General features: G+C 35.9%; 1 protein-coding gene across 2 annotated transcripts in view; it reads left to right on the top strand.

Annotated features, from left to right (window-relative positions):
* DYNC2H1 (dynein cytoplasmic 2 heavy chain 1) overlaps nt 1-22,850 on the top strand; it is a 413,953-nt gene that overhangs the window by 238,855 nt on the left and 152,248 nt on the right. For both annotated transcript variants that reach the window (XM_064288850.1, XM_064288851.1), the window contains exons 81-82: nt 6,195-6,403; nt 10,131-10,235. In XM_064288850.1, the coding sequence (XP_064144920.1) occupies nt 6,195-6,403; nt 10,131-10,235 (314 nt within the window). The remainder of the gene's footprint in view (nt 1-6,194; nt 6,404-10,130; nt 10,236-22,850) is intronic.

The following is a 22,850-nucleotide window of genomic DNA, read 5'->3' on the forward strand; positions in this document are numbered from 1 at the left end:
CAATTGAGATGTTTCAACAAACAGATGCAGTGCTGGAGGTGCTCACTCGTCTATGCCAAGACATGTGGAAGAAAGCTTCCTGGCCAACTGACTGAGAGAGATCCATATTTATGCCTATTGCCAAGAAAGGTGATCCAACCGAATGTAGAAATTATAGAACAATATCATTAATATCACATGCAAGCAAAATTTTGCCGAAGATCATTCAAAAGTGGCTGCAGCAGTATATCGACAGGGAACTGCCTGAAATTCAGGCCAGTTTCAGAAGAGGACGTGAAACCAGGGGTATGACTGCGGATGCCACATGGATCCTGGCTGAAGGCAGAGAATACCAGAAGGATGTTTACCTGTGTTTTATTGACTATGCAAAGTCATTCGACTGTATGGATCATAACAAATTATGAGTAACATTGCAAAGAATGGGAATTCCATGACACTTAATTGTGCTCATGAGGAACCTTTACATAGATCAAGAGGCAGTTGTTCGGACAGAACAAGGGGATACTGATTGGTTTAAAGCCGGGAAAGGTGTGCATCAGGGTTGTGTTCGTTCACCATACCTAGTCAATCTGTATGCTGAGCAAATAATCTGAGAAGCTGGACTATATGAAGAAGAACGGGACATCAGGATTGGAGGAAGACTCATTAACAGCCTGCTTTAGGCAGATGACACAACCTTGCTTGCTGAAAGTGAAGAGGACTTGAAGCACTTACTAACGAAGATCAAAGACCACAGCCTTCAGTATGGATTGCACCTCAACATAAAGAAAACAAAAATCCTCACAACTGGACCAATAAACAACATCATGATAAATGGATAAAAGCTCAAAGTTGTCAAGGATTTCATTTTACTTGGATCCACAATCAACAGCCATGGAAGCAGCAGTTAAGAAATCAAAAGATGCATTGCACTGGGTAAATCTGCTGCAAAGGACCTCTTTAAAGTGTTGAAGAGCAAAGATGTCACCTTGAAGACTAAGGCGCGCCTGACCCAAGCCATGATATTTTCAATCGCATCATATGCATGAGAAAGCTGGACAATGAATAAGGAAGACTTAAGAAGAATTGACACCTTTGAATTGTGGGTTCTGCAGACAGACCATGGGCATCCGATGTTTTGGCTTGTAAGGATCGGGAGGTACCAGTCATCCTTGGACCCCTGTCGAGGGTGGCTGGGTGACCCACATGAGTGGAGCTACCAGTCCTTAGGCCCCTGATGTGGGTAGGTGAGGACCCTATTTAATATGCAAAGCAGTGTCAAACATCAAACACCCACCTCTTCGATACACAGCTGCAAATTTTGGAGTCTGCCAACAAGGGCCTATTCTCCTGAAATAGGCCCACACACGTCCATGCAGAGAGGAAAGGTATTCAAAGTCCATGGACTGTTTATGCCTGGACAGGAGCTGCTTCTGTCCTGAGCTTCCCCAGTTAGTGGAGCAGGCAAATTATCTATTCCCCCAATTGCAATTTTTTTCCTTCTCCAAAGCTGAGAGGATGTCTCTAGGTGCTCAATAGGTCCTATCTCGTCCCAGGGATTCAGCCACTGAAGCCGGCTTAGGAGTGGCGGGGGGTGGGGGGATGGCTGGTAAAATATACTCAAGTACTTAGCTTTTGCTGAGAGTGCCATTCAGTCTCTGTTTCCGGAGGCATGAGGCTGCTGTTTGGCTGGATGCTTCTTCCTGAGGAAACTGCTGCCGAATGCAAGTACCAGCCCACTGCCACCACTATGGGAAGGGTGCCTGAGGGCTCCCTACAATTCATGTCCGGTAACTCTTCTGCACCTCTGAACCATCTCTTCCTCCCCCTACCCCTCAGTTCATTTTCTAAGCTTGCCTTTGATGCTCAGGGCTCCTTGCTTGTCATAAATATACTCGTTTCACTTTTTTTTTCAGGTCTTTGTTATAAAGACTGCTCACTGGAAGCGTCTGTCTATTCCGCCATCTTGGCTCCATCTGCCTCTTAAGTTGTAGATTAATGTTGTAGATTTGAGTTTATATAACTGTTGCAAATTCTGTCTCATCAATATCATACCCAAAATTCAGAGATAGGATTAACAACACATAGGGAAATCATATCAGATGACAAAATGGTGGACAGTCATGCAGTCCTGGGAATCATGACCTAATCAAGTTGATAGATATTTTCGAGGGACACAATTCAATCCATGACACCGACTATGTGGAGAAGAACGCAGCATCAGGATTGGAGGAAGACTCATTAACAATTTGCAATATGCAAATGACACAACCTTTTTTGCTGAGAGTGAAGAGGCCTTGAAGCGCCCTTACTGATGAAGATCAAAGACTGCAACCTTCAGTATGGATTTCACCTCAACATGAAGAATACAAAAATCCTCACAACTGAACCAATAAGCAACATCAAGATAAACGAAGAAAAGATTGACGTTGTCAAGGATTTCATTTTACTTGGATTCACAATCAATGCCCTTGGAACCAAAAAACCAAAACCAAACCCAGGGCCATTGAGTTGATTCCAACTCATAGCGACCGTATAGAATAGAATGGAACTGCCCCATAGAGTTTCAAAGGAATGCCTGTGGATTTGAACTGCCAACCCTTTGGTTAGCAGCCGTGGCACTTAACCACTACGCCACCAGGGTTTCCCCCTTGGAACCAGCAGTCACGAAATCAAACGACATAATTGCATTCGGCAAAAGCCCTCTTTAAATGTTTAAAAGCAAAGATGTGACTTTGAGGGCTAGAGTGTGCCTGACCCAAGCCACGGTATTTTCAGTCACTTTATATGCATGCTAAAGCTGGGTAGTGAATAAGGAAGACCCAAGAAGAAGAACTGATGCCGTTGAACTATGGTGTTGCCAAGAATATTGAATATACCACAGACTGCTGTTAGAACGACCAATACTGTCTTGGAACAAGTGTGGCCAGAGTGCTCCTTGGAAGGGAGGATGGCAAGACTTTGTCTTACATACTTTGGATATGTTATCAGGAAGGACCAGTCCCTGGAGAAGGACGTCATACTTGGTAAAGTAGAGGGTCAGTGAAAAAGAGGAAGGCATTCGATGAGATGGATTAACAAAGTGGCTGCAAAATCAGAAATTATTCTTTTAGTTGCCTTTAGCAAAAGGATAAGGATGGGTGTCTAGGATGTGACCCTGTTCCGTTTTACTCTGTATGTTTATGAGCTTAAAAACCTTCTTAATGAATTATAGTATATGTATGCAAAGAGCTTATATCATAAGTTTAGAGCTCAGTGAATTTCCACAAACTGAACACACCCATATAGCCAACACCTCAGTCTAGAAACAGAACATTACCAGTACCCCAGATTCCATCCCACCTCACGCTGCCTTCCAGTCTACCACCTCCTCAGTCCCTCACACCTGTTCCTGGGTTAGACGCCAGATATCTACTGATATAAATTAGTTGTATCTGTTTTTGTGAAAGTGGAATTATGCAGCATGTACTCTTTAGTGTTAGGTTATTTCTGTCAACAGTTTATTTGTGATATTCATCCATATGGTTACATGTAGTAGCTGTAGTCCGTCTATTAGTGGTATACAATATGCCATCACATGATTATACGTACATTATCTACTGTTGATGGACATGTGCGTAGTTTTCAGTTTAAGATAATTATAAATAATGCTGCCGTGTCCTTTGGTGCATATATGGATGTGTGCTGCTGTCGGGTATATGTAGGAGTGGAATTATGGGTCATAGGGTATGTATTTGTTCACCGTTAGTAGTTAATCCCAAATAGTATTCCAAGGAGGTTTTTTGTTTTTGTTTTTTTAATTAGACATCAGAGAAGTGCACATTAATGTAGAGTTCAATAAATTTTCACAAATTGAACCTGTGTAACTAGCTTAAAATTAATAAACATAATATTATCAGCATTTCAGAGTCTCCCTTCTACACTCTTTTCTACACAATTCCCAATATTCCCCCACCTCATGTCAAGGATAACCACTCTCCTGAGTTCTTGAGCTGTTGCTTTTAATATTTATTTTGATGCAGAATTTCTTGGATGATACACACTAATACTTTAGCTTATATAGAAACTGAGTAATTTTCTAAGATGCCTTCAAACATTTATTTGATTCTTATGATACCACTATGAATACTTGGGGACAAGTATATTATCTGTACCCTGTTACAGATGAAGAAACCAAAGCACAGAAGTTTGAATGATTTGCTTATTGTATTTCAACCTCATGATGGAATTAAAAGGTCTAAATTAATAGGATAGTGTGATTTTACAAATTTACTTTGAATTATATAAATAAGAGGCAGATGCTTTAAAATAGTTTTGAAACTCGTAGTAATAAATTAACTGTATAATCTTATGATTGTAAAATATCCTGATATCAAGGGATCGTCACATATGTAGAATTAAATGTAAAAAAGAGGAAAAAGTTATAATGGGGTCAACATGGCATAGAGATTTAAGTCTGAGTTTCTTGATCTATAAAATAGGAATAATAATAGTCACTACCTCGGTTGAATTGTTGACAATTTTAAGTGAAAAAAGACTCACGAAGCATTTTACATTTAGTATACTCTATGTCTTGAGTAAGCTATCGATAGTTGTTAGCTGCTATTTTTCTTTATTATTATTGCTATTGTAATTTTATGTCTGTTTCCTTTATCCTTAACCAAATAAAATTTGTCTTGAGAACAATGGTTAAAATAAAAAGAAAAATAAGATTTAAGTTTTCCGGGGTTAAATTACATTAAATACTTCATGTAGTAGCACTTCTATTTTATAAGTTGGATGGTACATTAATATTTCTATGTTCTATGTGTAATCATGGCCTATTTTGCAATGATTAAAATATCAATTACTAGTGTATCAGTGAACATCAAGGCAAAACTAGAAAGTGAAAAATGGGTGTGAGTCCTGGTGAAGTCTCCTGTTACAGCTTTTGGTAGTTTACCATGTAGGTAGTTCTGCAACATAAATCACTTATGTTCAAAGGCATGTAGTAACACTGCCACCAATTTTAGTGATTCTCTCTGAATTTTTTAGTAATGAAAATAGAAATAGACTAGTAATGGCAGCAGTAAAGCTAATTAAAACCAAAAAACCTTAGCTGTCGAGTCAGTTCCTACTCATAGAGACCCTATAGAATGGAGTAGATCTGCCCCACAGAGTTTCCAAGGAGATGCTGATGGATTCGAACTGCTGACCTTTGGGTTAGCAGCCTGAACTCTTAACTGCTACGCTACCAGGGCTCCAAAGCTAACTAGCTCGTTGAAATACAGTTATGTACTTGCTCTATTTTTTGCTGACCTTAGATTTAATTCTTACATTTTGACATTATCACTAAACTGGGATTGCAAGGATGCCTTTGTTGCAACATAAAATAAGGTGGAAAATAAACCCATTTTGATTTTTTCTACTAATTTTCTCTTCCATTGGAATTGAAAATGGACAGTTGACTATATAAAATAATGAAATTTAGTAGACTATAATGTATGTGTTTTATAGAGTTTCACTGTTAATCAGAACTGAGTTTTTCACCAAACATTGTATAATAATTTTGTTTTGGATAGATTCTTCTAAGGAATTTCCAATTTAAGGAGGCGTTTTAAAACAGTGAATAAGGATGTGGCTTCAAAGTGCCTCATTTCTAGCCCTAGATCTGTGGGATTGTGTGGCCTTTTGATTATTGTGACTCAACGTCCTTCAGCCTCCTTATGCCGCAATTCCTCCATCTGTATAATTGGATAATATTAATATTTTTTATTCTTATGTGAGTTTATACATGCAAAATATTTGAAAAATTTTGTATGATTAAATAATTTCTCAATAAATATTAGCCACTATTATTAATATTGGAGGAGCCCTGGTGGTGCAGTGGTTAAATGCTTGGCTGCTAACCAAAAGATCAGTGGTTAAAACCCACCAACACCTTCACGGGAGAGAGATGCGGCGGTTTGCTCCTGTAAAGATGTAGAGCCTTGGACACTATGAGGCAGTTCTACGCCATCCTGTAGGATCACTATGAGTCAAAATTTGACTTGATAGCAATGGACATGGTTTTTTTTTTTAATTTTTATTATTAATATTAATAGGCATTTAAAGAGAATGATTTCATTGTAATTAAATATATATTGTTATATTTTATAAATATAACTTTGCCCCAGGATTTAGTTAATATTTTAGAAATGAAATTAATACAAGGATTTTTTTTTTTATTATTGTAGGTACCAAAGATGTACAATGGGAATTTGTACATGGTCTACTAGAAAATGCTATTTATGGTGGACGTATAGATAACTATTTTGATCTTAGAGTTCTTCAGTCATATCTGAAGCAGTTTTTTAATTCTTCAACAATTGATGGATTAAGCCAAAGGGACAAGAAAAGCATTTTTCCATATTCTGTATCTCTACCAAAATCCTGCAGCATTTTGGTACGTAAATATTATATTTTTCATTCTATTATCAGACAGACATTTAAATAATTTCTTACGTTGTTAATTATATGCTATTTCCTTTTAAATGTCCAATTAATTTTCTTTCATCATGCGGATTATTATTTGTTATGCCAGTATGTGAGTATGTTGCCTCATTCTCCAAACTCTAGTAATATATCCTATAAACCTTTGGGTACTTACTGAAGATTGGCTGATTATCATAATGAAAATAAGCTAGTGTGTAGACAAATCATGGGAGTAAGCAAGGAAAATTCAGAGAATGTAGGCTTGCTGTGAAGAGCTGGAATGGGGCTATCTGCTGTTTTCTAGTAGGCATGAGAGTGCTCTGATATATTGAAGAATAAAGTCTTAGATTATTTAACAAATATCTATCTTCACTTTCTGATTTGTAAATTTTAAGCAGATCTAAATATAAGAGGCATTTTACTTTGTCTTTCACAGCAACGTTTTTGTTTTCATGTATTTGTTTTAGCAGTTGTAGTTTTTTTGCCTTGAGTATAAAAGCTTTCTAGAGTATAATCATCTTTTCAAGAAAATGCCATTAAATGTAGCTCAAAGATTTCAATTCGTTTATTTTGCCACAAAACTGATATTTGTTCAAATGTCCAAATAATGTTTCTATTACAGAGTATTATAATTATACCTTTCTTTATGAATTATAAAGATATATATTCAGTTATAAAATTATTTTCTCAGTATTGAGGTGTTTTTTCTCATCCAAATATTTTTCAAGAAAGTTTCTTCAATGCAGCAACATATTGTCAAAAACAAAAGCTTAAAAGACAATGTTAAATATATTACTTTATATATCATGTTATTATCACATTTGTTTTATTTTTATGTATTCTTTTATTTATTCATTGATTCAATAATATGCATTGAACATCTGCTCAAGGAGAGGTCCTGTTCCAGGCATTGTGGATACAGTGGTGCATCTATGGAGCTTACCTCTTGTGGGGAGAAATTGAGAGTGAAAGAGCAAACAAATTATCTCTCATAGTTACCTATTATGTAATTATTTCAGATAGCGTATCTTAATAACTCTTCTGTCTCTGTTGTTTGGCATTTAACTGAAAATAAAATACGTATAGAACAGTGCACTTCATCAATGTATAATGGAGTGAATTTTTATACACTGGACACATCAGTGTAATCAGCACCAGGATTAAGAGATCAAGAAACAAGGCGTTATCACCTCCCCAAAGGCCTCCCTTGTGTTCTCTTCCAGTTACTGTGTTCTTTTCCAGTTAGTACCTTCCCAACAAGGGTAACCATTATCTTGACTTCTAACGGCATAGATGTGTTTTTTTCCTGTTTTTGAACTTTATGTAAATGGCATCATACAGTGTATACTTTTTTGTGTCTGAGTGAGGATATATCAGTCAGGATGTGTAGCTGTCAATTATTTTAGTAAACACGCCTGTCTTTAGGTAGATAGAAGGCTCTAGAGAGTCTAGATACGAAAATTTCAGTTGTTTTGAAATGAACAATATTATAACTCTACAAAGAGTAATAGTTTTAAATTTAGAGGATGACTTGTGAGAATCAATGTTTAACTTCCTAACTGAGCTAGATAGAGGGAGGATGGTGAAAATTTCCCAGTTAGATGAGCATACACACGTGCACGCACACACACTATACATACCTATGTACACATACTCATGCATATGTGAATATATACAGGCATATATATGTGTACATGTATACGTTATAATTGAACACCTTCAGGAAGTTTATGAATGTTGAGCTATATGAAAGAAAGAATTTCAAAGGACAGAATGACTTTCCAAAATTTGACATATTTACACATCCTTGGTTTTCAAACTGGTCGTCCTGGAGTCAGACTGTTTCTTTGGAAAGATGTTAGGGGCAGCTGCCAAGGATGAGAAAGGATAATGGGAGTGCAGAGGATGAGTCTCTTTACCCCTGCTTCAGCAAACATAGATCAGCTTTTCTTTGTTTTATGTATGCAACTTCTGTATGGGATTTCATTTACATTTGAAAATCACTGCCATGGATGTATCAATTGATATAAATGATCTTCTTTGTCAAGGTTTATCATAAATTTTTAGAAAAAGTTGTTTAGTTTTCTTATAAGCTGATAAATTTTATTTTAAATATTGTCCTAGTTGGCTGATAATTTGTTTTGCATTACTTAAAAGAATCTATGGTTAATTATATAGAATGTTATTTGTTTCTACAAGTAGTACTTCATACTATCTAGTCTTATATTTCCTACTTTTATAAGAATTCTGTGACCATGAGACATATAATGTAATATATACCTACCTTAAAATAACTTGTTTCTTCATGGCACCAAACAAAAAAAAATTAATTCACATCTTTGGGCCAAACTGAGTAAATGCGCTTGGGCTACACTTAATTTTTCATATAGAGTCATGAGTGAATAATTCGTCAGATGAATGTTCAGTGAGCCAAGGAATGTTTAGAATAATTTTTGGAATGAATGATAGGATTATCAATGCATTTCATCACACCTCACCAGCAAACTGGAATTGCTTTGTGATAAAATGATTTATAAAATATTGCTTATTAGTATACCAGAGTTTTTCTGTGGGTTTAGGGGGTTTCTGTAAGTTTAAAAAGAAATGTTGCTGGAATATTTGTCATTTTAATTTAACATAAGCAGAGCTGCACCCTGTAGATTGATTTTTGGTAAGTTACAGGAAAAATATTTATAGGGATTTCCTGAAAACATCCACCATAATACCTTATACATGGTAAAACAAAACAAAAAAAAACCAAACCCAGTGCTGTCAAGTCAATTCTGACTCATAGCAACCCTATAGGACAGAGTAGAACTGCCCCACAGAGTTTCCAAGGAGCGCCTGGCAGATTTGAGCTGCCAACCCTTTGGTTAGTAGCCACTTAACCAATGTGCCACCAGGGTTTCCTTATATATGGTAGGCATACCAAAAAAAAAAAAAAAAAAAAAAAAACTTGTTTGTGTTGAGTTGATAGTTGATTCTGATTCATAGCGACACTGTAGAGAGAGTAGAACTGCCCCATAGGATTTCTAAGGCTGTAATCTTCTGGGTTTTGGGTAATCTTTACAGAAGCTGACTGCCGCACCTTTCTCTAGAGGAGCAACTAGTGAGTTTGAACCACCGACCTTTAGGTTAGCAGCGGAATGTTTTAACCAATGTGCCACCAGGGCTATTTACAGGAGGCATAAAACCAAAACCAAACCCACTGCTGTTAAGTAAGATTCATAGTGACCCTACAGAACAGAGTAGAACTGCCCCATAGGGTTTTCAAGGCTCTAAATCTTTACAGAAGCAGACTGCCACACCTTTCTCCCGCGGACCAGCTGGTGGGTTGGAACCACCAAACTTTTGGTAAGCAGCTGAGCGCATTAACCGCTGTACCACCCGGGCTCCTGTATAGTAGGCATGGCCACTCAAATATGTATATGTTTTAATCCATTCAGGAGTCTTTCTAATGTAGGGACTTATGGATAAGAAAATATAAAAAAAGTAAGTGAACGTAATAATGACGAAGAGAATCAGTATTTCCCATAAATAACTGAGTTCGTATCACATAGACAGAAAATGAGATTTACCTGGAAAATGTCGAATATGAATAATTAATAATTTAATACTTCATAATATCCATTTTTCCTTATTTCATTGGTTATAAGTTCAAACTTCAGAGAAAAAATGTTTTTTACCTTTTCATCTAGGATTACCGTGCTGTCATTGAACAACTTCCAGAGGATGACAAGCCCAGTTTCTTTGGTCTGCCAGCCAATATCGCTCGCTCATCTCAGCGCATGATAAGTTCTCAGGTAACCAAAAAAACCCTGCCGTTTAGAATGTATATTGCTACTGCGCCTGAAAGAAACATTAAGTTTTATTTAAACTGTAGACTTCACGAGCCTTAATTAAAAGCTTCTTTTTTTTCATTTTTTGGCTTCATTTAACATAATATATTCCACAGCTTTTCCTTAAAGAAGTTTTAGATGTGCCAAATAGTTCTATATTAATATATTTTCTGAAATTAGTAAAATAACATTGAACACTATCAACTTGATATAAAATACATTTGTTTTACACCTGTGATTTATTTTATCAAGGCTACTTTAATTTATATAATTAAATGTTTCACTAAATTTCATATTTTTAAATAGGTACCAAATACAAATATATAATTTGTATTTGCATATTAGTTTATAAAGATAATTTTTAGTACTTTATTCATGAATAAACATAAAATCGGTGGAAATACAAATTTTCAAATTGAGATGTAGAAAAATGTTATCCATGAAGAATGTATATTCTAAGTTCTATTTGATTGACACCAAACAATTAAGAAGCACTAACATTTATAGACCACTTATGGATTCCGACCCATAGCAACCCTACAGGACAGAATAGAACTGCCCCATAGAGTTTCCAAGGAGCGCCTGGCGGATTCAAACTGCCAACCCTTTGGTTAGCAGCTGTAGCACTTATTCACTATGCCACCAAGGTTTCCTGGAAATTCATTAGTCTTATGTTTTCTCTGAAATAAAGAAAAACTGATTTATTTTAATGTTTAAACTCAAGTTCTTTATGTTTTTACATGCATAAAAATATAAATATTAAAATAATGCTTAAGCAAAAATGGGAATTCATTAAAAGAATAGTGGGTTATTTCACAGAATCCAAGGAAGGATTACTTTGGGAACCTCATCAGTAGAGGTTCCAGAGCCTTCACTTTAAAGTCCTGTTATTTACATGACATGGCCGCACAACTTTTAGTCTCAGTATAATTCAGTGAATAGGAGAATCTGAATTAACATGGCTTGGATCAAACATCTAATGTAGAAAATGGGTAACATACAATAGATACAGCCTTAGCCTCTTTGTTTTAGGGATAGTTCCTACAAAAGAGGAGTGGTTATTTTGAGCTGAATAATAGGAAAAAAAAAAAAAAAAAAAAACCTACTGTCATCGAGTCAATTCCGACTCATAGCGACCCTATAGAAGCATCCTACATGTACATTTTGACCAAACTCCAGATGGCTGAGTGTTACAGTAAATATTCAAGCAAAGCCAAATATCAATATTATTTTAAAAATCTAGGATGCGAGAGTAAATCTAAAATTTTTGAAATTAAAATTACTGTAAATTTTAATGAAATTTTAATAGTCAAATTTTAAGCAATTTTTAGTATAGTGCGTAGGTAGTGGTTTCTCAACCTCTTCAGCTCCTAGATTTCTCTTCTGGTCCCTACATTGCATATTTTTGATACAAAAAATAGACACTTTCAACTAAGTAGAAAAGTTAAATATTTGAGGGTGTCTTATTTTTCTGTAACATTTTCTTTTAATATGCTTCGTGTACTTTTTTTAAGACTTTATAGAAGATAATTTATCATAGATGTTGTAACATCATTTTAGGTTTCCTTTCTCATAAAATTTTGAGGTAGCATAGTTGATATTTATTCATCCTCCCAAAATGGGAAGACCTTACAGATACGAATTTGCTTGAAATACCATGGCCTCAATTAATAACTAAAAGGTAGATATGGTTCTTATTAAAAGCTATGTTGTTTAAATTGGTTGTACGAGAACAATGTTGGTCTCAGGTTTAAATTGGCAATGAAATTCATTAGATAAAATAGCTTTAATTTAATGCTGTATTTACTTAGCTTTAGGGAAGGATACCAAACCAAACCAAAGCTGTTCCTGTTGAGTTGATTCCAACTCATAATGACCTTATAGTACAGAATAGAACTACCCCATAGGGTAGTTATAGTACAGAGTAGAACTACCCCATGTGGTTTCCAAGGCAGACTGCCATACCTTTCTTCCACGAACGGCTGGTGGGTTCCAACTGCTGACCTATCAGTTAGCAGCTGAGCACTTAACCACTCCTTTAGGGAAGAATACAAGACAAGAAATACACATTGCTCGGCATCTTCATCTTATGGGGTGGCCCGACAGCCACTTAAGCTTCTTTTGTTCCTGTACCATGTACTGCTGCCACTGACAAGACCAGGAAGGGAAGATGCCTGAATGTACAACCCTGGAAAATACCTGTATTTAACACATATTTGAAGCTAGAACTCTTAAAAGAATTTTAGCAAGAGTGATTTTCAATTCAGAAAATAAGACAATCAGGAAAGCTTTAAAGGACAATTTCAAGGTAGCTGAGGAGTGGGCGGTGTTTGTTGTTAGGAGGGTGGAGGAAGAGGGCCAAGTACTAAATAGAGTTTTAGTTAGATCTGAAAAATAAGTCATGGATTTGGTCACTGTTCCATGACTGTTTCAAGTGACTCTTCTGTAGAGTATTGGAGGACGGAAATTAAATTACAGTGGTTTGGGGGCAAAAATGAGGGTGAAAAAACTGGGCAAACAAATATAGGTGATTGATTTGGGAAGTTTGCACTAACTAAACTTCTCTGCTGAAAAACATTAAAGGAAAAGTTGAAAAGCTGGTAATTTAATGGGAATACAAAATTCAAGGAGAAATTGTTATTACTGGTGTTAGAAGTGACTGAAAAATGTTTGTTTCTGAACCTGTTACAGGACTGTGAGTTACGCAAAGGCAGGGGTTATATCTTCTGTACTGACATCTGCTTATTGATGTGCTTTTAGTACTTTTCTCTAATTGAGCATTGCTTAGGCCTATAGTATTTTATATTTAAAGCAACTATAAACATTTTTTTTAGTTGATTTGAAAACTAAATACTTTAAAAATATTCCTGCTTTAGCTCTTTAGGGGAGAGACAATTGAAGATTCCTTTGTTTGCCTAATTTCTGGAGCTGCCTTTGCCACCACTTTTTCTTATTTAAATTGTTTGTTCAGTTACCTTTGTCCAAAACTTACCCTGTCTTTGAAGTATTTGTATTTATCCTCTGATATTTCTCACTTTTATGCATGTACTCAACTATCCAACATTAATTAACTCCAGCAGAAGTCAACATTGGTATAGTTTTGGAAAATCAGAGATGAATAAAGTCTGTCAGTCTGTCTTTTGAAGGAGTTCAGTCTAGTAGAGAGAAAGGTGTATGTGTGGAAGTTATATGATGAATGGGTATTGACTTACGTTAAATGTCTTTTGAACATCTACTGAGATGATTAGATGATTTTTTTTCCTTATCCTGTAAATTCGATTATTTACATTGATTTTCAATGTTAAAACATCATGCATTCTTTGAATAAACCCTACTTGCTTGCTAGAGTTAATTTGCTAATATTTTGTTTATATTTGTCTTTATACATTTATATTCATGAGAGATATTAGTCTTTACTTTCATTTTCTTTAATGGCTTTCTTTAAGTTTTAATATTCAGGATTATGTTTCCTTATAAAATGTATTAGAAACTCTTTCCTCCTTCTGTAATTTCTGAGAGTCTGTGTAGGATTGTTGTTAGTTCTTCTAATGTTTGATAGAATTCACCAATAAAGCTATCTGTAAGTGGAGTTCTCATTGTGAGAAGCTTTTAAGTTACAGATTCAATTTCTTTAATTTTTATAAGGCTATTCAGAAATTTTTTTCTGTGTCGGTTTGAGCAATTTATATATATCTTGAGGAATTTGTCCATTTCACCTAATTTGCCAAGTTTATTGACATACCAAAACCAAAAAAAACAAAACAAAACAAAAAAACTCATTGCCGTTGAGTCAATTTCGAAACCCTGGTGGTGTAGTGGTTAAGAGCTACAGCTGCTAACCAAAAGGTTGGCAGGTTGAATCCACCAGGCATGCCTTGAAACTCTATGGGGCAGCTCTACAGTGTCCTATAGGGTAGCTGTGAGTCAGAATCGACTTGACAGCAATGGATTTATTGACATAATGTTCATAATATTCCATTATTATCCTTTTACTGTCTAGAGTCTCTAGGTCATTCTCATGTTTGTTTCTCTACTTTGTATATCTTTTCTGATTATTAGACATACTTTTTTAAATGGTTTTCAATAGTTAGATTATGCTGTAATTTTCTTTTTGTTTATCTTGCTACTAATATTCATGGAGTTTCTTGGATCTGTGGATTTATAATTTTCATTAAATTGAAACATTTTTGTCCTTTAATTCGTCTGGGACCCTTACTGCATGTTTGTTACACTGATATTATCCTATTGCTCAATTTTTCTGTGTAACATGGATTTGGTGGTTTTCTCCCATAAGTGGTTTCTAAGAATAGACCTTAATTATTGTATATCTATCAAAAAATTCAAGATTTCATAATAAATAGTATAAAAGGTAGTTAATACAAATTTTATCATGATCATAGTCATTAAAGAGGCATGGTAAATTAGCTTTTATCTCCTCGAAATTCCCTTTACACATTTAAGGAAATTAGATGTTGAAAATATCTAAAAATTTCAATTCTAGGAGATGTTTCCTTTAATTCAGTATCACAAATTTATTTACTGTATTTTTATGCACAGAACGCGCACCATCTATGTTTGTTCACCAAGCACTCCCTCCCGCTGTGAGGTATTTTCATAACCGTGCTGTGCTAATTTTTTTACATGTGACAAAGAAACGTTGAAGGCACACGTTATTTGTGTAGATAAGGTAGTTGCGATTTTCTTATCCATTGTCTCTTTAATTTTTGTTTAGTTTGCATTGTTAATAATCATGCAGTGATAGTACATTCTACAGTCTAAGAAAATATACAGTGCATTGCTTAGAAAGAAATGATATGAAATTTGTGATCTTTGAGCAAAAAATCAAAAAAATAAAATGTAACTTTGAAAATATCCTTAGCAATTTAAGTGTTTGGATGAAACTGAAATGTAATAAAATCTTAATTTTTAAAGTCTTTCCATCTCTGTTAGTTAATTTCAGAGGTAAACAGATTAGCCTTTTGTAGTCTCTTAACTGACTAGCCGTATGTGTAGTAAAGCTTTAGGGGGGCCTATAAGTGAAGTAAAAAAGCAAGAATAAGTATGGGGTACATTTTGTAGTCTTTTAAGCTGAAAGAACTGAAGAAAAAAAATCAAGCCTCGAGTTGTAATACTAAGGATTCTACAGGGAAAATATTAAATGACACAGGAAGCATCAAAAGAAGATGGAAGGAATACACATAGTCGCTATACCAAAAAGAACTGGTCGACCTTCAACCATTTCAGGAGGTAACATACAGTCAGGAACCAATGATACTGAAGGAAGAAGTCCAAGCTGTACTGAAGGCATTGGTGAAAAACAAGGCTCTGGAAATTGACAGAATACCGATTGAGATGTTTGAACAAATGGACACAGCACTGGAAGTGCTCACTCATCTATGCCAAGAAATTTGGAAGACAGCTACCTGGCCAACTGAACGGGTATATGCCTATTCCTAAGAAAGGCGATCCAAACGAATGCAGGAATTATTGGATAGTATCATTAATATCACATGCAAACAAAATTTTGCCAAAGATCATTCAAAAGTGGCTGTAACAGAATATTGACAGGGAACTGCCAGAAATTCAAGTCAGATTTAAAAGAGGACATGGAACCAGGGATATCATTGCTGATGTCAGATGGATCCTGGCTGAAAGCAGAGAATACCAGAAAGATGTTTGCCTGTGTTGTATTGACTATGCTAAGACATTGGTCTGTGTGGATCATAACAAATTATGGATAAAATCGTGGAGAATGGGAATTCCAGAACACTTAATTGTGCTCACGAGGAATCTGTACATGGATCAAGAGTCAGTAATTCAAACAGAACAAGGGGATACTACGTGGTTTAAAGTCAGGAAAGATTTGTGTCAGGGTTGTATCCTTTCACCATACCTATTCAGTCTGTATGCTGAGCAGATCATCCAAGAAACTGGACTGTATGAAGAAGAACAGGGCATCAGGATTGGAGGAAGAGTCATTAACAACCTATGACATGCAGATGAGACAACCTTGCTTGCTGAAAGTGAAGAGGACTTGAAGCACTTACTGATGAAGATCAAAGACCACAGCCTTCAGTATGGATTACATCTCAACAAAAAGGAAATAAAAATCCTCACAACTGGACCAATAAGCCATATCATGATAAACAGAGAAAAGATTGAAGTTATCAGGGATTTCGTTTTACTTGAATCCATAATCAACACCCATGGAAGCAGCAGTCAAGAAATCAAAAGAAGCATTGCATTGGGCAAATCAGCTGCAAAAGACCTCTTTAAAGTGTTGAAAAAAAACAAAGATATCACCTTAACGGCTAAAGTGCGCCTGACCCAAGCTATGCTGTTTTCCTTTGCCTTATATGCGTGTGAAAGCTGGACAATGAATAAGAAAGACCTGAGAAGCATTGACGCCTTTGAATTGTGGTGTCGGCAAAGAATATTGAATATACCATGGACTGCCAAAAGAACGAACAGATCTGTCTTGAAAGAAGAACAACCAGAATGTTCCTCAGAAGCAAAGATGGTGAGACAATGTCTTACATACTTTGGACATGTTAATCATGAGAGATCAGTCCCTGGAGAAGGACATCATGCTTGGTAAAATAGAGGGTCAGCGAAAAAGAGGAAGACCCTCAACAAAATAGATTGACACAGTGACAGCAACAGTGGGCTCAAGCATAGCAACATTTGTGAGGATGGTGCAGGACTGGGCAGTGTTTCGTTCTGTTGTGCATAGGGTCGCTATGAGTTGGAATTGACTCAATGGTTGTTAACAAGAACAGCCACAGATGGTGTAGAACAGAGCTTGGCTTGAATACAAAGCAGAGCTTGAATATAGATTGCCATTATAAAACATAAAATTTGGTTTTATCTCTTTTCAGTAATTCTACATAATGAAGTCTTTTCTTTTGATTATTAAAAAAAAAACAAAGAAGCAAACACAACAAAACAGCAGTAATGACAAAACAGCAATAACAACATTTTGGTTTTTTTTGCATTGATTCAAATTAAATATCAACGTCTAAACATAAAATCAGTATAAACTGCCTACAATTACTTTTATATTTGAGTAAGTTCCTTGATCCACTGTGCAATTGAAAACATTACTTTATAAATGTCAACTTAAATATTTTAAAAATGTTTAGGTAAGCAAATTTCCTAAATGAAGTAGAGAGCATTTTTGATGCATAGTAGAACTGCTTGTTTGCAGGACAATAACCATGGTAAACTACTGCAGTATAATTGTTTTGCAGAGTATAAATATTTGCTGCAGAACAATGCAGCATGCTGCAGGGATAAATGTATTTTCTAGTGATCTTCTCTGAAACTTTCCCTTGTAAGATTGACCTTTTAAACACAGAGATACACTAACAGAAAAGGCAAAACTTTCTTAATTATTCACCTTGGAGAATTTGGAATCATTTCTCCAGTTTAGTTTACTGTGTACATTAAAACCAAGAATCAAACCAGCTGCTGTTGAGTTGATTCCAACTCCTGGTGACCCCATGTGTTGCAGTGTAGAACTGTGCTCCACTAAGTAAACCAAAAGAAGCAAATCCGTGGCCGTCAAGTGGATTCCAACTCATAGTGACCCGACAGGACAGAGTAGAACTACCCCGTAGGGTTTCCAGAGAACGGCTGATGAAATCAAACGGCCAGCCTTTTGGTTAGCAGCTGTAACTCTTAAGCGTTGTGCCACCAGGGCTCCAATAGGTCTATGTAAACTAGAACTTTAAAGAATTTAAGTGTGATTTTTGGAAAATAACTACAAGTGGTATTTTTCAATGTCACTTATTTTGCCATGGCATTTCTTTGATTTAGCATCCAACAGTCTATATTTAAGGTATCTTTTAGCATTTTATGATTTATTTTCTTAGACCAGTGTTGACATTTCCATTTTAAGAAAGAGGAAATGAGGGAATAGAAGGGATAAGTACCTTGCAAGTCGATAGGAGGCTTATGTATTCCTGATCTCTTAAATGACTATACAATTCTTGATTCTTTGTGTTTTTTATCATAGTGCTGTCTATCCTGGCTTATATGGAATGTGCCAGTCAGACACTATTACTAGATGCAAAAGTAGAAGTATAAAAAGCTAGGAGGTCTAGAAGAACTATGATCTAGGAATGAAGGAGAAAAAATAGGATATTTTGAGCAGAGAAAACATATTTCTGGTCATGGGACATTAGCAGAGAAAAAAATGTAATTGAAAATTTATTTTAAAAACTGTAGTACATAAAAGGAATTCCTTTTGTCTCAAAAATACTGATGTAGTATTTGTATAACTAAAATTATATGAAGTATTATGTACTGGCCCAACCATCATTTATTACAAAGCAAGCTATGTTTTACTTAGGTCTCTTTTAGCATTGTTTTTACCTTCTCCCATATACTGTTGCCTAGGTTTAGGCATATCTTGTGTCATCCTCTAAATTTGTGTCAATGATGACGATGATGAAGATTTTGATATGTTTTGCACTCAGAAATAGACTTTGTGCTAAGCACTTTATATACATAATCTCATTTAATTCCCAAAGCCCTGTGGTTTAGGTATTGTTATTGATTTCATTTAAAGTTGAGGAAATTAAGGTCAAGGTAGACTCATTTTTCTCAAGATCACATTTTTAGTAAGTTTCTAAACTGAGATTTGAAAGTATTAGTGAATACTAGTGCTGCATGCGTACATGACATACTCATAGAACAATGGCAAACCACTGATGCCGAGCTGGCTTGTCTTATGAGATTCGATAGCTTTCCTCCACAGAGGTTTCGCTTTACACAAAGCTTCCATTAGATGATGTTGCTAAGTGAAGCTAATTGGCATTTTTTTTTTTTTGCATGTTTATAACTCTTGACCTAGGAACTAAGAGCACTGGCAAATCTTTCATTACAAATGAGTATTTTACAGATAGGGAAGCCTAGAAGAGAAATAAATCAATTAAAAAAAAATTGCTAAGAAAATCTGCTAAAGAATTTTGACAATAAAAGTAAATATTTTACAGTTAAATCACATCACATTGGCCATTAAGCATCCTTCTTAACCTGTACCCTCAGTGATTCTATAGAGTATTGAAATTGCTTTATCGATTGATCAAAGAGTCTTTATTTGCAAGTAAAATTTTGTGAAATAATGATTAGGTAATGTGGTATTTAAGATGTATGATTGCTCATTATTATTCAAAAGTGCCATCACAATTCTGTGGTATTCATTTAAAAGACTGAAAAGAATTTGCGTCCATTGCTGATCTTAATATCTTAGAACCTGGTTATCTTAAACTCATCGTAATACCTTAAGTTTTAAAAATCAGACTCAGGCTATATAAAAGAGCAGCCATCGTAACTTCTGCCTGACTAAAAAAAAAAAACTAGAATGTTCTAAATGCAGTGGCTGCCCTACCCATCAATGCTGGGGGAGATCAAGGAGTTGCTAGAAATGTAATTAATAGCATAAAAATAAATTAGAGTTGTGAAGCAAGGAAACATGACCACATGAAGGATGAAGAGAGCTCATAATATTAGTAAAGGTTTAAAAAAATAAAAAACCTGTTGCTGTCGAGTTGAGACTGACATATAACAGCTCTGTAAGACAGAGAACCACCTCATAGAGTTTCCAAGAGGCAGCTGGTGGAGTTGAACTGCCAACCTTTTGGTTAGCAGCTGAGCTCTTAGGGATTTAACTGCAATCAGAATTTGACATTAGGCATATAAAATCAATAAGGAACACAAAACTTTAACCATATTGGTGAAACTTAAAGCCAGAGTGAAACAAAGTAACAATAAGTTATCTAATTGGTTATTTTGAAAGCTGCTGTATTCAATAACCATATACACTTATGGGCGCTAATAACTCCCAGCTACTGTCTGTATACTGTACTTCTTTAAGGGATCATTTCATTCACAATCTTGCCAGTAGATCTGTAAGCCCCAAACAATTCAGATAATTCTATCGCTTTCTATTTCTCCTTTCCAAAATCTATCTCCATGTTATTGTAAAAGCAAAGACTTAGATATCTTTACAGCTTTTTTTTCTTTTCTTCCTCTACTTTAAGTTATTAATTCACAATACAAATGTAGATTAAAGTAATCCTCAAATTGTCATAAGTGCATCTTCAGCCGAGTTAACCCATTGCCGCTGAGTTGATTCCAACTCATAGTGACCCTGTAGGACAGGGTAGAGCTGCCCCATAGGGCTTCCAAGGCAGTAAATCTTTTATGGAAGCAGGCTGCCACATCTTTGTCCCATTGAGCTGCCAATGGGTTTGAATTGCCAATCTTTTGGTTAGCACCAAGCACTTTAACCACTGCACCACCAGGGCTCCTTCGTGTTGTTGTTGTCAGGTGCCATCGAGTCGGTTCTGACTCATAGTGACCCTATGCACGACAGAATGAAACACTGCCTGGTCCTGCGCTATCCTTACAATCGTTGTTATGCTTAAGCTCATTGTTGCAGCCACTGTGTCAACCCACCTTGTTGAGGGTCTTCCTCTTTTCCACTGACCCTGTACTCTGCCAACCATGATGTCCTTCTCCAGGGACTGATCCCTCCTGACAACATGTCCAAACTGTGTAAGGCACAGCCTCACCATCCTTGCCTCTAAGGAGCATTCTGGCCTCACTTCTTCCAAGACAGATTTGTTCATTCTTTTGGCAGCCCATGGTATATTCAATATTCTTCACCAATGCCACAATTCAAAGGCGTCAACTCTTCTTCGGTCTTCCTTATTCGTTGTCCAGCTTTCACATGCATATGATGTGATTGAAAATACTATGGCTTGGGTCAGGCGCACCTTAGTCTTCAGGGTGACATCTTTGCTCTTCAACACTTTAAAGAGGTCCTTTGCAGCAGATTTACCCAATGCAATGCATCTTTTGATTTCTTGACTGCTGCTTCCATGGGCGTTGATTGTGGGTCCAAGCAAAATGAAATCCTTGACAACTTCAATCTTTTCTCCGTTTATTATGATGTTGCTCAGTGGCCCAGTTGTGAGGATTTTTGTTTTCTTTATGTTGAGGTATAATCCATACTTAAGGCTGTGGTCTTTGATCTTCATTAGTAAGTGCTTCAAGTCCTCTTCACTTTCAGCAAGCAAGGTCATCTGCATAATGCAGGTTGTTAATGAGTCTTCCTCCAATCCTGATGCCCCGTTCTTCTTCGTGTACTCCAGCTTCTCGGATTATTTGTTAAGCATACAGATTAAGTAGGTATGGTGAAAGAATACAACCCTGACGCACACCTTCCGTACTTTAAACCAATCAGTATCCCCTTGTTCTGTCTGAACAAGTGCCTCTTAATCTATGTAAAGGTTCCTCATGAGCACAATTAAGTGTTCTGGAATTCCCATTCTTCGCAGTGTTATCCGGGGCTCCTTCAGCCAAGTTAAATCCTAGGCAGTATCTCTTAGAGGGTCCCTGTATGGCTCAAATGATTAAACACTTCACTCCTAGCCAAAAGATTGGCAGTTTGAACCCGTACAGAGTCTTCTCAGAAGACAGGCCTGGCCATCTATTTCCAAAAGATCACAGCCTAGAAAACCCCATGGAGCAGTTCCACTCTGCACACATGGGGTCGCCATGAGTCGGAAGTGATTCAGTGAGAACTAACAACATCTTTCAGAGTGCGGTCAGTGTTAACCAGTTATATGACATGGAGTCAGCATAGCAGATTCATTTTACTAATCAAAATAAAATCACATTTCTCACCTAACTATATAGGCTCTTGAATTAAGAGAAAAATCTAAGTCATAAGTCATTATAGTGCTGAAACAGACTTTAGAAATAATTTATTTAAAACTTTAATTCGGAGAGGTATTTAGTTACTAATGTCATACAGCAGTAAGTGGTAGGCCCAGTGCTCTAACCCAAGTTTCCTGGATTATTAAACTCCTCCCATAGCATGATATCTTTAAGAATTCAGTTCTTTGGAATTTTTTTTCTCAAATGAATGCTTTAAATATAGGAATTTCTTTAATTTGGTAACTTCCAGTTTTGCTTTTCCATTTAAAACGAGAAGAAAAAAAGCAAAAGAAAAGCTTTTATCTTATACTGAGTTTGTGATTTTGTCGTATGGCAATGAAAACAGTGTCATCCTATTGAATATATTCTTTTAGATTTTACACTTTTGCCATTTTGAGCTTTAATTTATGGATTAACAGGTTCAGGGAAATGATAAAGCGTAATTCTTAGAATAGTCTTCAACTAAATGACTGCCTCCTCCCCTCTTTTTTTAAAAACCCTGAATCCCTGGAGCAAAATACCTGTTATCATCATTAGGAAATCTTAGTGCAAATACTCCTTACTTTTGTGCATCTAGTAGGTATCCCACATGATTCAGCAAAAAATAAAAAGTCATTTGAATCAACATTTACATAAGTGATTAAATCTTTCCAGAGAGATTTTAGATACAGGCAAGTAAGATGTGACCTCTGGGCTAGAATTTTCTTATAATTTTAGACCAGTCCAACTTCATCAAGGAAATAAAACTTCTAGCAAAAATGATGGACAACATTTTTGTATGATATAGTTGGTAATAGAAATAGTCATTTTTCCTCCAATTCCTTCCCATCTAATGCAGAATAAAAAAAG

This window comes from Loxodonta africana, chromosome 7 (genome assembly GCF_030014295.1).
Source record: "Loxodonta africana isolate mLoxAfr1 chromosome 7, mLoxAfr1.hap2, whole genome shotgun sequence".
In the NCBI taxonomy this organism is placed as follows: domain Eukaryota; kingdom Metazoa; phylum Chordata; class Mammalia; order Proboscidea; family Elephantidae; genus Loxodonta; species Loxodonta africana.